This window comes from Clupea harengus, chromosome 10, assembly GCF_900700415.2.
Source record: "Clupea harengus chromosome 10, Ch_v2.0.2, whole genome shotgun sequence".
Taxonomy (NCBI): Eukaryota; Metazoa; Chordata; class Actinopteri; order Clupeiformes; family Clupeidae; genus Clupea; species Clupea harengus.
Genome location: NC_045161.1, coordinates 8,038,795 through 8,052,374, shown reverse-complemented (window position 1 = coordinate 8,052,374; position 13,580 = coordinate 8,038,795). Strand labels below are relative to the sequence as shown.

General features: G+C 47.0%; 1 protein-coding gene across 3 annotated transcripts in view; it reads right to left on the bottom strand.

Moving 5' to 3' along the window:
• wwc3 (WWC family member 3) overlaps positions 1-13,580 on the bottom strand; it is a 48,821-nt gene that overhangs the window by 24,771 nt on the left and 10,470 nt on the right. For all 3 annotated transcript variants that reach the window (XM_031575226.2, XM_012820540.3, XM_031575225.2), the window contains exons 2-5: positions 8,242-8,351; positions 5,890-6,093; positions 4,234-4,310; positions 3,022-3,101 (exon numbers count right to left, since the gene is read on the bottom strand). In XM_031575226.2, coding sequence (XP_031431086.1) covers positions 3,022-3,101; positions 4,234-4,310; positions 5,890-6,093; positions 8,242-8,351 — 471 coding nt within the window. The remainder of the gene's footprint in view (positions 1-3,021; positions 3,102-4,233; positions 4,311-5,889; positions 6,094-8,241; positions 8,352-13,580) is intronic.

Genomic DNA, 13,580 nt, shown 5'->3' with positions numbered 1-13,580 from the left:
CCCTTTCAAAAACATGTTGGTCGGCAGATCTTGCCGTTCCACAGTGTTAAACCACTTAAGGTGATAACTGATCGATTCAGAATGTAACGTAAAACGAAAGGAGATGCCGTAAGGGATGAGGACATGGGCTGACTGTAAACATGACAGTAAACATGACAGAGTAAGACCATAAGTATTTAAGCCTACTCCTATGTAAGTCCGCCGGGGAGAAAAGCACAAAAGGTGACAGAGAGAGAGAGAGAGAAAGCGAGACGTTGGCTAACACACGGCTGCCTGCCTGCCTGCCTGCCTGACTCAGAGAGCGGGAGCGGCGTGAGGGAGAGTGATGTGTCGGCAGCTGCCTGCCTTTTACATCACCGGGCGCTGGCACCGGGCCCGCAGGCTCTGGCTGCGCCGTGCTTCCTCTCGGCCCCGCTCCGCTCCTTCAACAGCAGGTACTGTTGGCCTGTGCCGCCTGCCTCTTCCTCCCCACACAAACCCGCCTTTGTCCCCCTCCACCCTCCACAGGCCCCCCACCCACCTCCTATTCCCAACCCCAGCCCTGCAAGCCTCCCCAGCGGCCAACACCCCACCACACAACCCCCACCCCCCCCCACCCCCCCAAACACCACCACTACCACTCCCTACCCTCACCACACTCAAACAGCAACACACAACTCTATTCAGCTACCTACTGTACTGAGGGGCTGTGCTGGACTGCTGTGCTGGACTGCTGTGCTGCATTCACAAGGAGCTTTAGCAGGGGCCACAATCATAGGGGAAGAGCTATTTGAGTCGAATTTGTATGGAGGAATCATTAAGCTTCAGAAAGTGACAAAAGGGGAAATTAGAGAAATATTTCTATTATATTACAAGTAGTATCTACATGCTTTGGTCTTTGCTCCTCTTTAGGCCGGTGTGTCTCAATCAAATCACACAGAAATGGACAACAAGAGCCAAAGCCTATGTTTTCAGGAACAACAAGACAACACAAGGAAAGGCTTCCATCTCTCTCTTTCTGTCATTTCTGTCTGCCTTTTCTCCCCTAGTGGCTTCTCTCTGCATTTCATTCCCTGTCTCTCATTCCATCTCGCCATTTCTGGATCACTTTTCCTGTGTCTGTTTCTCCACTGAACCTCACCAGGCCAAAGCTGACCGAATCACCATCTTGTTTCACTATGTCCCCTCCAAAGACAGTCGTCCCCCCCCCCCCCCCCCATTGTGACATCAGCACACCGAGGGGGATTTCCATATCAGCGGCGCTTGTTTATTTGTTTGGCTACTTGAGATGCGGTTCCAGGGCTAATTTGCACTAGTCCTGCCGCTGGCAAAAGGCACCGATTTTGAACAAGAGCGGCCCTGTGGCCTAAAGGACCAGAAGGCCTTATGGGTAAAGTATGGTTAAAGACACAGAAAAAGAGGACAAGCAAGCAAGGAAAAGCGAAGTAAAAAAAAAAAAAAAAAATGTAAAAGAAAAAGAAGGAGCGAGCCCATCCCATGCAGTGACAGGCTCCGTGTTCTCAGGGAGCGGTGGATTCTGGGTGCTATTCTGGGAGCCACTCGAGTTGTGTTCTATCTAAGAGATAAGCCCCTCTCGCCGGGATGCAGGAAATGCGCAGGAATTTGCTGCCAGATATCTCTGTGTTTTTCAAACTGCTTTCAAGCACTTTTCTCTCTCTCTCTCACTCACCATTCCCTTCTCTCACTGGTTTCTCTTTCTCCCTCTCTCTCTTTCTCTCTCTCTCTCACTCTCTCTCTCTCCCCCTCCCTCCCTCCCTCCCTCCCTCTCTATCCTCATGGAGCTTTTCCTGTCCGGACTGAGCCTTGGCTCCCTGCACTCCACTGGTGCATCCTCTTCCTGAGGTGGAGTCTCCTTTTCCAGAAAGCACACACAGATTCATGAAAGCTTCTCAAATTCTCTCGCGCTCATTCCCTCGCCCCCCTTTTATTCTTTTCTCCCACGCAAACATATTCATACATATTCTCTCTCTCTCTCTCTCTCTCTCTCTCACTCCCTCACATGAACACACTCACTCACTCACACACCAAAACACCACAGACAAGAACACAGCACACAACAAGAAAAAAAAACAAAAACAACAAAAAAAAAAAACACTGCTGCCTGTTGGCGTGTCTCACAAAGGCCTGAGAGTGCGCACAGTTTCAGCGGGGTGGCCGGGCTATTTTAGGACCGTCTGTGAGACCGACACAAACAACGTCTTAGTGCTGCCGTCGCTTTCAGACACGAGGAGGGTACGTGGTCAGTGTTTGGTTTGAAGCTCCACTGAACTGTATAATACCTGAATTACGTAATTAAATTACTCCAAATTGAAACAGAGACGGACATTCACCACAAGGCTGGTATAAATCATATTGTGATTCTTTTTTTCCTCTCATTTTGGGGAGAGGTATATATGGAAACAAAATTTAAAAGTAATTCTCAGACGACAGCCTGAATTTGCCCAAGCCGGGCAGAACTGTTTTAGGATGTACGTGGTCAAGCATTCGAGCCTTGAATTACAACAGAAGTGGTAGTGGCCCCAACATAAACACTGACACATTCAGTGTGCACGCTGCTGTGACATACTCATAATCTCCTCACGATCTTCTGAAGGCTACACGGAAAACCTATTTAACTTCTTTTGCGAGTGGCGACATGGATCTATAAATAACATATAGCACCCACACAATGTGAACAAAAGTAAACAGCACACATAATGGACAGAATCTGCCAAAAGACAGGGAAATGGGCAGGCTGTTACCATAGGTTCAGACATAGAGGATAGGAGCCCTTGGTTACAGACACAAACAGATAGAAAGTTCTAGAACACACAATGCAGAAGAACATGAGAGTACTCTGAGAGTATATGCAGAAGAATAGGCATAGTAGTAGGAAGGTATATGCAGTATAGTAGGTTCTTGAGGGGCCAGAGCCGGTGGAAGTGTGTGTGTGTGTGTGTGTGTGTGTTTATGTATGGAAGGGTGTATGCATGTGTGGATGTGTGTGTAGGGAAGGAGGAAGGGTGTTTCTGAGGGACTCACTCTTGCAGGGTCTCCACTCCCATTTCCTTGTACTGAAGCTCCTGCTTCACCTGGGCCAGCTCCAGTTTAAGTCTGGAGAGCTGTGGACGCAGAGAGCCAGGGGTCAGTGTTCTGGTTTACACATTCACACACATGTGGACACATATGTGTATAGGCACACACACACACATTCTAACACACACATACACACACACACACACACACTTCCTGGTGGAACTAGGTGGGCTGTGGACACAAGGCCGAGCCATGGGTCACTATGCTTCACACAATGGGTTTCCCTCAGCACTGATGGCCTAGAAACGCTGAGTCATCAGGCCAGAGAGGCGCTACTCGCTCGCATACACACACCCACTGACAAATTTACACACACACACACACACACACACACACACACAGACGCACACACACACACACACACACAGGGAAGCCTGACCCTTACACACACGTTGCAAAAACACTGAAAAGGAATGTGGTTAAGGCCTATTCCCTAGCCCTGACCACTGTCTGCACCAACCTTTCCTTCAGGAAGCCCAGTGACACTCTGACAGCACTACAATGACCTAAATCTGCTGGTACTCTGATAGAGACACAGAGAAAAACCCAACACTGACAAACACTTTAAAAAGTTCCCTGAGGTGTGTGTGTGTGTGTGTGTGTGTGTGTGTGTGTGTGTGTGTGTGTGTGTGTGTGTGTGAGTGCGTGCGAGTGTGTGTGTGTGTGTTAGGGGTGGGGGGTTATTTTCATATTTCTGTGTAATGATCTGACTGGGCGCCACTCGCCCTCAAACACCACCTTGTAAAACACAGCAAGACTCCCTGCGGCTTGCTGACTCACTCTCCTGAGCAGACAGTAGTGGAGGCTGCCCTGAGGGTGGGGTGGTGTGTGTGGTGTGGGGGCCATGGGCTGGACCCCTCTCCACTTACTCATGGGAGAGGGGCCCATGGAGGGGGCTGGGGTGGAGGGAGGATGGGGCATTAGGCTGAGGTGGAGGGAGGATGGGGCATTAGGCTGAGGTGGAGGGAGGATGGGGCATTAGGCTGGGGTGGAGGGAGGATGGGGCATTAGGCTGAGGTGGAGGGAGGATGGGGCATTAGGCTGAGGTGGAGGGAGGATGGGGCATTAGGCTGGGGTGGTGGTGGTGGTGAGAGGTGGGGGGGGGGGGCAAAGTCGTCCTGACATACAAGGTATTGTTCTCCGGCGATAATGACTTACCCGCTCCCGCCTACAGGCAATTTCCGCTTTTATTTGGTCAGGGTCATATTTTGCATTTGAAGAAGAGCCAGAGTGTGCTGTATATGAGGGAGAGAGAGAGAGAGAGAGAGAGAGACAAATGAGAGAAAGGGAGAAGAGGGGGAGGAAGAGGGTCAGTAAAATGCTGAAACAAAACTCCGCCACTCTGACAGACAGAACCACAACACAAGGTGAGGTGAGAGATAGTGTATCCTTTGATAGAGGGCCTTTTGTGTGCGATACTTCGCTTCATTCCTCTCTTTCTTTCTTTCTCTCTCTCTCTCTCTCTCTCTCTCTCTCTCTCTCTCTCTCTCTCTCTCTCTCTCTCTCTCTCTCTCTCTCTCTCTCTCTCTCTCTCTCTCTGGATGTTCTGGGGTGGGGGCAAGTTGGGGTGGGGTTCCTTTCGGGAAAAAAAAAAAGAAGAGGTATAGAGGCCGAGAGTGAAGCAGGAAGAGGTGAATGGAGAGAGAAAAAAAGGAGGAAGGAGGCAGGAAAGGGAAGGTAAAACGGGAAAAGGAGGGGAGGGTGTAAGAGGAGAACAGCGGTACATTGAAGCAGGAAGAAGGTGAACAAAGGCCCAGAGGGAGTGAGGGGGACCGCAGAGAGAGAGAGAGAGAGAGAGAGAGAGAGAGAGAGAGAGAGAGAGAGAGAGAGAGAGAGAAAGAGAGGGAGAGAGAGAGAGAGAGAAAAAAAAAAAAGAGAGAGAATGAGAGAGAGGGGGGAGAGACAGAGAGGAAAAAGGCAGGGGTAAAGGGAGCGAGAGAGTATTACTCAGAAAAAAGGAAAGTGATGTGGAAACAGATGGGTGAAGTTGATGGTGAATAAATAGGGAAGGCTTTACCAGTGAATGACACACAGATGGATGACTCTGGCCTCTTACTTGGACTAGAAAGCCCTTGACTCTGCCTAACAGAGAGGTTAAGATGGTGCTGGGCTTTTCTTGTGAAACTGTGCCATACTATATTTATAGAGCATGCACCAGAAGGCCTGTGATTAAAAGTTCTTAGCAAGTCAGCGGATGTTGCGTGTGTTTATCCGAGTGTGTGTATGTGTGTGTGTGTGTGTGTGTGTGTGTGCATGTGCATAAGCCTGTTTATATTTACATGGTTATTTGTATATGAGGGCATGCCAACAGGATTTCCCCTTACAAGAGACACAACAGCAGTATTTTCTCTCTGTGCATCAAAACAGTCTTTCTGATATATAATAACAGATTCAGATTGCCATCAGCACAGTATGTGCTTATGTAAATAAATAAATAATTTGTATAGATAATGTTTGTGTGTGCCTGTGTGTTCCTACATTTCTGCATTGTGAATCTGAGTGTGAGGGGCTGGGTATCTGATGGCTTTCAAGATTGTCAGGAGGTGTGTGTGAACATCAAGCACGAGTACAAATCAGTAAGTATGTGAGTGAGTTCAAAAAGCACTGGGTATGTGTTAATTACCTAAGTGTCAACAGTAGTGTTTAAACACTTTCTGTGTGTGTAGGTGAATCTATGTGTGAGTGTGTGTAACTGTGTGAGTGTTAGAGATAGAGAGAAAGAGATATGTATAGAGAGAGAGAGATAAATAGATATATGTGTGTGTGTGTGTGTGTGTGTGTGTGTGTGTGTGTGTATGTGTGTATGTGTCTCACAGCTGGTGACGGAGTGCGTGTCCTCCTGTGAGAGCTGGTGGAAGAGCAGCATCTCCTGCTGGGCCAGCTCCAGCCGCTGCTGCTTGACCAGGTACATCTCCTTCTTGGCGACGAGTGCCTCCTGCGCCACCACCAGGTACTCCTTCAGCATGCGCTCCTGCTCCTGACGACATTGCGCCCGCGGGTTCTCGATCTGGGTGGTCTCTGTGCGGGCGTGGGGGGAAAAGGGTAGATCTGAATGCCACTCTGCAGAGCAATGCTGGGGACACAGTACCCCACAGTTTCATTCCAGTCGTGAGACCTTTGATTCTTTTTTAAATCTACAGACTCTATTTATAGTCAATTTAAACAAAAACACCAACAAAGCTCATACTTAGGGTTTGCGTTGGTGCTAGTTAGGATTGGGGGTTTGTGTTGGGTGAGGATTAAAGTTAAGGTCAGGTAATGAGTAATTCATATTTGATAGGCAGAGGACACTTGCATAGTAGACAACTATTTCATTCTTTACAGATCCAGGCTATCCAGAAACAGATTATCCAAATAGCATAACCACATTAACAAGGGGGAAAAAAGGTATTCAATCTCTCCTGATAAATATGTGCTTCTTAAATGAGTGGTTTAAATACGCAGGAACTGATGGACACCGTTTTCGATGCGTGTGCAAAACTCAGACTGAGCTGCTCCTGGTAGTCCTGGTTCATTCATTCATTCCAAAGACATCTGAAGTCTCGGAAATGGCAGATAACACCAAGACTCCAAATGTCCTCTCATGATAGCATATTTCAGACATGGTGGCAGAATGCTGATTATCTCCATCATTCTCTGTCTGCACTTTCAGCAACCACCCCTGCGGCACCTAATCAACATTCCGTTCTCAAACTGATACATGGTCTGTCATCTACAGATCTCTGAGGTAACTTCCAATCTTATAGAAGCAGACAAACGACTCATCTTTACTTACTCACTTATAAAAACTCTTCCTTAACACCCAACCAACTTGTTTTCTTAACTAAACCGAGCCTATCACCATAACAAACTGACAATAACTCTTCTTGAGTCATTGATAAATGACCCTGTCATAACTGGCCAACCAAATCGTTCTTTCCTTAACCAAACCAAACCTCCCAGTATCCTCAACTTCCAACACCAATATTATTCCAACATCTTTCCCACTATTCCCAAGCCTTCATGGAAAACGCTGCAGACGTAAGCTGCAGAATTCCGAATTACGCATGGAAACAGTTCCGACGCAACGCCCAGCATTCCCACACCACTACAGCAGCCCGGACTAGCAGAGAGGATGGACTCTGTGAGGACGGACACCGGCCCTGCAGCCAGGCCTCGCACATGCTCACATACATATCATCTCCACACGTCTCAGTGAGCCCGGGAACAGGATGGTACGGGGCCGGAGGTCCGAAGCAATGCCCTGTCCACTTCCCCTGGATGTTTTTCCCACCCATTGCAGGACCGAACCACCGCCATACACAAACCCTTAGCGACTCAAGCAAGACAGCAGCACACACGCACACACACACACACAGGCCTGAGACACAAAGAGTGTTTGAAAGAACAGCAGTACTAGGGGGTACATTCAAGAGGGCCACCCATGCATGACATCCACCCTCTCAGGCATCCAGATGTTCTGCCTGCGTACTGAGTCAGAGTGCAAGAGGCAGAGGTGAAGGATGGGAGGTCCCCGTGACATCAGAGGATCAGACCACACTCGAGACAGCGGTGACTCAGCACCGGGAGTGGACAGCAGACGGTGTGTCACACGCTGGGGTGGTGGGGAGTTGGGTGGGACGGGGTTGTCAGACATGGTGTGACATGGCAGGCATCGAAATGTGTAAAATAAAGTGACACACACACACACACACACACACACACACACACACACACACACACACACACACAAACACACGAGACACACAAACATATGCTAGTTCCTTAGCGTCCGGTTGAAAACCTTGATAAGACAACTTGTAAACCTGCTCATAACAAAACAGATTAGGCTTTGTATACGTTCATCTTTTGTTTCATCTGTATTGGCAAAGGGACGCCAATGCGAGTAGGCTTAACAGCTCAGCTAAACCAGAGGGCTTACAGAGTGGAAGATGATGACAATAAAAGACAATGGAAAATTCAAAGCATTTCAGAAGTAATTATGAAAAACAATAGCTGGATTCAAAGTTATTTCAGGTATTTGTCTATAATTGTCTGTCCAACAATTCAAATCAAAAACAGCTCCAGTCAACATTGTTTTCATAGTTTCTGCTGATTCTGCTGCGGGACAAGCATTACAACTCACTCCTCTGGCTCTACACCTACGGGACAAAGGGCTGGACTTACTGTTGATGTGGTCGATGTAGTAGACTCCCACCTGCTGATCCAACACCACCTCCCAGCCGAGGGGAAGCTCGTCTCCCACGCAGTCAGCAAAGGTCAGGGGTTTGGTTATCCTGCACAGAACACACACACACACTCTGGGTTAGAAAATGTGCAAGGCTAATATAAGACGAGGCATGTCAAACGCATTCTTGTGGTGTGTAACGTTCCATTTTCACCAAATACACCATGTGTTTTCATCCATTTGGAGTGCTTCATTTTCAAAACCTTATGTCAACAGTTCACGACTAGCCTGGAGTCGCGAGCCACAGCGCAGAAACAATAACAACAACAAGTGGCATGTGAAAAATGCCCAGCATTCCTTGAGAACGAAAAAAAAAATGAACGCGTGTTCAGACGCTCAGCATCTGCTGATCCAACCTCTGGGGTGGGAAATGTGGGTAGTAGAGACACTGAAGGAAAAAAGGCCCCTGAACACATTCCATACACGGGGCAAGGAGGGACTGCTGGAGTAGAGTAGACCACTGCAAACTGCGACCCGGACAAAGATGACCTTTTTTTTTTTTTTAAGTTCCTTTGTGCTAATTTTGCTTAGTTTTCTCAAATTCAACTGGCAAGGCAATAATACCTTTAAGAGGATTGAAACCTTTTTGTCTTTTTCCCTGGGCCTTCAAATGAACTGATACAAAGATATAAATGTGTGTGTATCTGAACCTGCAGACAACAATGGAAATAGCTGATGCTAAGTAAGAGAGTTGATCTTGTTTTGACATCTTAACACAAGTCATGAGAATTGTGAGAAATTATAAAATACGTCTAGTTTCTTTTTCCATGTCATGTTGACATTTCCATCCTTGATCATGTCAACATCTGTGACTCGTTTGAAAGGGCACTTCCATGTATCGCACACAATTACAAATGACAAAATAAACACAACAACAACAAACCCACATCATTTAAATGCTGAAAATACTGTATCTTTAAAATACGACATTTGTTATGAAATGGAGACATTCACAAACTTTTTTTCAGACAAATGACACAAGCCTCACTTCCCAAAAACTTTGGACAGGATCCAACAACATGAAAGAGTCCAATAAAACTTGATAGAAGATGTTTCATTTCTCACATCAAATGAAGATGCTGTGGTTTCTGCGCACCCACCGAGGACTATTCATGGAGATGTTCGCCTCGGTTTGGCCTGTCCTTCCACACCCCACAGAACAAACCCCATTCACTCTCGCTCCCCGTAAATCACTGCCGGTTCGCTTTCCCTCTTCGCTCTCCTCTTTTTTTTCTTCTCTGCAAGTCGAGAACATTGATTGATGGCTTTGTACTTTGGGTGTGGGGGGGGGGGGGGGGGGGGGGGGGGGTGTGGGGGGGGGCAAACCACCAGAGCCTGTGTGCATGTGCAAACCACTTTGGCCACAAACCAGCCAGAGAACTGGTGTAAAACACTCACGAAAGCATGGTGTTGATTCAGCACGTCCTAAAGCATCCCTAGCAGGCTTATCACATTTAAGGACCCTCCACCACAGTGACTGTGAAGCACTGGAACAGATGAGACTTGGTGTACTCTCAAGAAGAGAGGACATCTGCATAGATATCCAAGAGATCCAGGGAGGAATTCTGAGGGGTCAAAGCGGCCATGTCTGATACACCAAAACCTAGTTTTCAAGATCCACGTTGAATGTTTTCAAGATCTTTATAAAAAAAGAAATATCACAAAGATATTTTTGGGGAAATGACAGTAATCTTAATGCCTCACAGAGACAGACACACACACACACACACACACACACACATATTTCAACATGATGACTTGGGCAACAGCTGTTCAAAGACACCGTGAGTCACTTGCTCTTCGTGTAAAACTCCCTTCCCAAACCCATCCACACGGTGCTGTAACACTAGGAAGCGCATGTCCTTGTTTGTCTAATAAATGAACAGAAGCAGCAGCCAGTCGATCTGGTCGCGTCGCTGCTATGCAGTAACCTGAGCAGCAGTGGTGGAGGAGGAGGAGGAGGAGGAGGAGGTGCGGGCGGCCTGAGGTGCGGCGCAAGACTTTTGGGAGACGCCTGCCAGCGTGCTGCTCTCACCCAAGCAACCCGATTTAACAATCCACAGGAACGGACTGCTCATGCCCGGCATGCAAGGACTGTCAAGCATTTCTCAGGAAAAGAGCAGACATGCCTTGACAATGACATCAGCCACTGGTGAACCTTGACATACATATGCCCCCCCCCACACACACACACACACACACACACACACAGGGGCAGATGTACTAGCACGCACCCATTTTGGGAATCATTTCTTCAAAACGTGCAGCTAAGAACATGGCATGGTATGTACAGATCGCACCTGGCTAAAACCGTATTCTACAGGTACAGGAGCGCAGAATGACAAGTTGGACTCTTCTGACATGTGCATGCATGCGAGGGTCGTGGGAAAAGTGGGCGTTTTGGAGCAAAATGATGGGAGGAGACTGAAAGGAGTGACTGATTACAGTTCCATGATTCCATTCCATTCAATTGCACCCATGATTGAATGATGCTGTTCAGTTGCGGTCGTCACAAATTACACTTAGAGGGCAGGGACATGCGTCGATCACGTGATCAGCAGCAGGTTTAGTACGTTCAGTGTCAAATGAAAAGGCACACAGTGTCTGCGGACTGGTCACGTACATACATCTCCCCCACAGGGTAAATACCAGCTACAGCCAAACATAAGATATTTCATCAGCATTACAAGCTTGTGTTTGTGTAAAAACAACAAAAGCAGACGCTCTGTGGAAGACCTTTTGTAAGAGGGCTCTCGACAAGTGATGGACAAGGCCGTTGATTCTCAAGCAGGTGTTTCAGTCAGGCTAAAAGTCATTACGCTGGGATTACACTTAGGAGGCAAGTTCTGGCTGACAGTTGCTGAGGTCGTAGTACGGGAGGATCACTCAACCTTAAAAAGGAGTTCTGTCAGTCAAGGCAAATGATTATATTAGGTTTCAAACCATGCAGTGAGTGAGTGCGCGTGTGTGTGTGTGTGTGTGTGTGAGTGAGTGACTGAGTGACTGAGTGACTGAGTGAGTGTGTGTGTGTGACTGAGTGACTGAGTGACTGAGTGAGTTGCAGCCTAATCTGCCGTCATGCCACTAAAAATTGTGCTGACAGCCCTAGTACCTGCCGGCTTACAGATGACCATCAATCTCTCTCTCTGCACAAGAGACGGCAACCCCGGGCCATCCTGCCACGGTATGCATGCTATGCAGACGCCGTGCAGGAACCTGCCCGGCTCTGTGACCTCTATATGTGTGTGTGTGTGTGTGTGTGTGTGTGTGTGTTTGTGTGTGTGAGTGTGACGCAGATGAGGGCCACTCAGAGCATCATGAAACTCAAAGACAACTATGCATTTCCATCTGCACCACTCTCCTGACGGGGATCCATTTGAACATAGTTCACCCAAACAACAGAATGAAGACCTGTGTGTTCTCCCTTAGACAGCATTAGGAATGTACTGGATCAAATGCTCACCAACACAAAACATTAGGGTAGATGTCTGTCATCACGTATTAAGGCGGATGAACAATGAAATCTTTCAGATAAACATTACATACCTTCACACTTCCTGAAGCAGTGTCAATTTGATTTAAATGAGCACAGTTTATCTCAGAGATGACACAGTTTATGGGATCGTTTTGGCATTAAAGGGCATGCATTGTGTCGAGCCTGTTCTGAAGCTTCAGCGATCTATGTAATTATATATATATATTATATAATTATAGCTGGGAGTAGAGTTTATGAACTTTAAGAACAGGCCTGTTGATCTTGCTGAGAACTTTTCGCTCCTCAGAGACAGTTCGAGTTGAATCTCGCCCACTGAGAAAGTCAAGTAAGAAAAAAGAAATGATACAACAGCGGTTGGATGAAGCAAGCGAGACTTTGGGAAGACTGGTGACGTCAGAGCAAGAGGGACAGAGCATCAATGAGCTGCCCTTCAGTCCCCCTAGGGATGGGAGACAAGAAGAAGAGAAACCCCTGGTCTCTCTCTCTTCCTTTCTCTCTCTCTCTCTCTCTCTCTCTCTCTCTGTCAGATGTGAGCAACGAGGAGGAAAGAGGCCCTGAATGTTTGGTTTGTTGCGCAGTCTTGTGACAGTGGACCAGTCCCAGCCAAGTGGTGTCACAGGAGAGTTGGTAAACGCCACACACCCCGTGAAGAGGAGGCGGCCTGACACAAGACGCAATCGATCTGTCCTCCACTACGACTGGGTGCACAGAAGAAAACAGCGTTTTTAAGGCAAGGAAGCTAGCCAGGCCGCTTGAATACTGGCGTGGACTCTTCTCACTGCTAATAGATGTCCATCGGTCCAACATTCTGTTGATGGATCATTTTATGTTTCTAATTTATTGGTTTAGTTATTTGTTAACTAATTGACAATTACGACAATTAGCATGCATTCTAGTAGAGGTTCAGTTGATTTATAATAACCATGAACCGACTGGCCTTTGACAATAATAACCAAATCACTTACATCACCAAGAGCGCAAAGCTGGTGAGCTATAAAAGTAAGGGTGTTAGGAATTCTTACGGACTCGCACAGGAAGCCAGTTATTGGCACACAGAGCTCTCAGGGTTTCCCTCTCTTATTCCAACGATCACAAGAGGCAGTGCATTCGTAAACAGAGACCAATGTCAACAACCAGCTACTTTACTGGTGATTTTATATTGCTCCACTATATGATCAATTAAGGTGTATTTCATCTACCCTTGCCATTGCATATGTAAGGACGATGCTATCTGGGCCTCACAAACAGGACTGGAAGTTATTTTAGGCCTCGTCTGGAAACATAAACAAACCAGAAAATAATATTATTTGAGTGATTTAACATCAGCCTTGCAATCTCAAAACATTACCCTACAGGAGAAGTAATGCTAGTTGCATGAACTACCTATTGGGTTCTTGTCCAAAAGGTGCCAAAAGAGTGTGACATTTTTTACTTCGATCAGCAAAAGGTTAGCTTTGCCTTAAAAAAAAAAAAAAAACAACAACCTCAGACGTACACAAACCAGATTTGGTGCAAGCTTGCAGTTTCACCTTTGTACAGTAAATCACTCTATGGTTCAAAGAGGCTGTTCTTTAGGAGTTTTTTTTTTTCCTTAGTGTGCTTTTTTCCCTCCAAGACCTTTGGCTGCGCCGAGAGAGTTAATATTCTCATACCACGCCTCTCTGCCAGAAAGGAAACCAGTGTAGCCAGAAGGAGAAATCTCACAGTGTTTAGCGTGCATAACTCCCAAATGCCGCCATCAGCAGAAGGAAAAAGGTTACAGGCCCAAGGTTATTGTAAGAC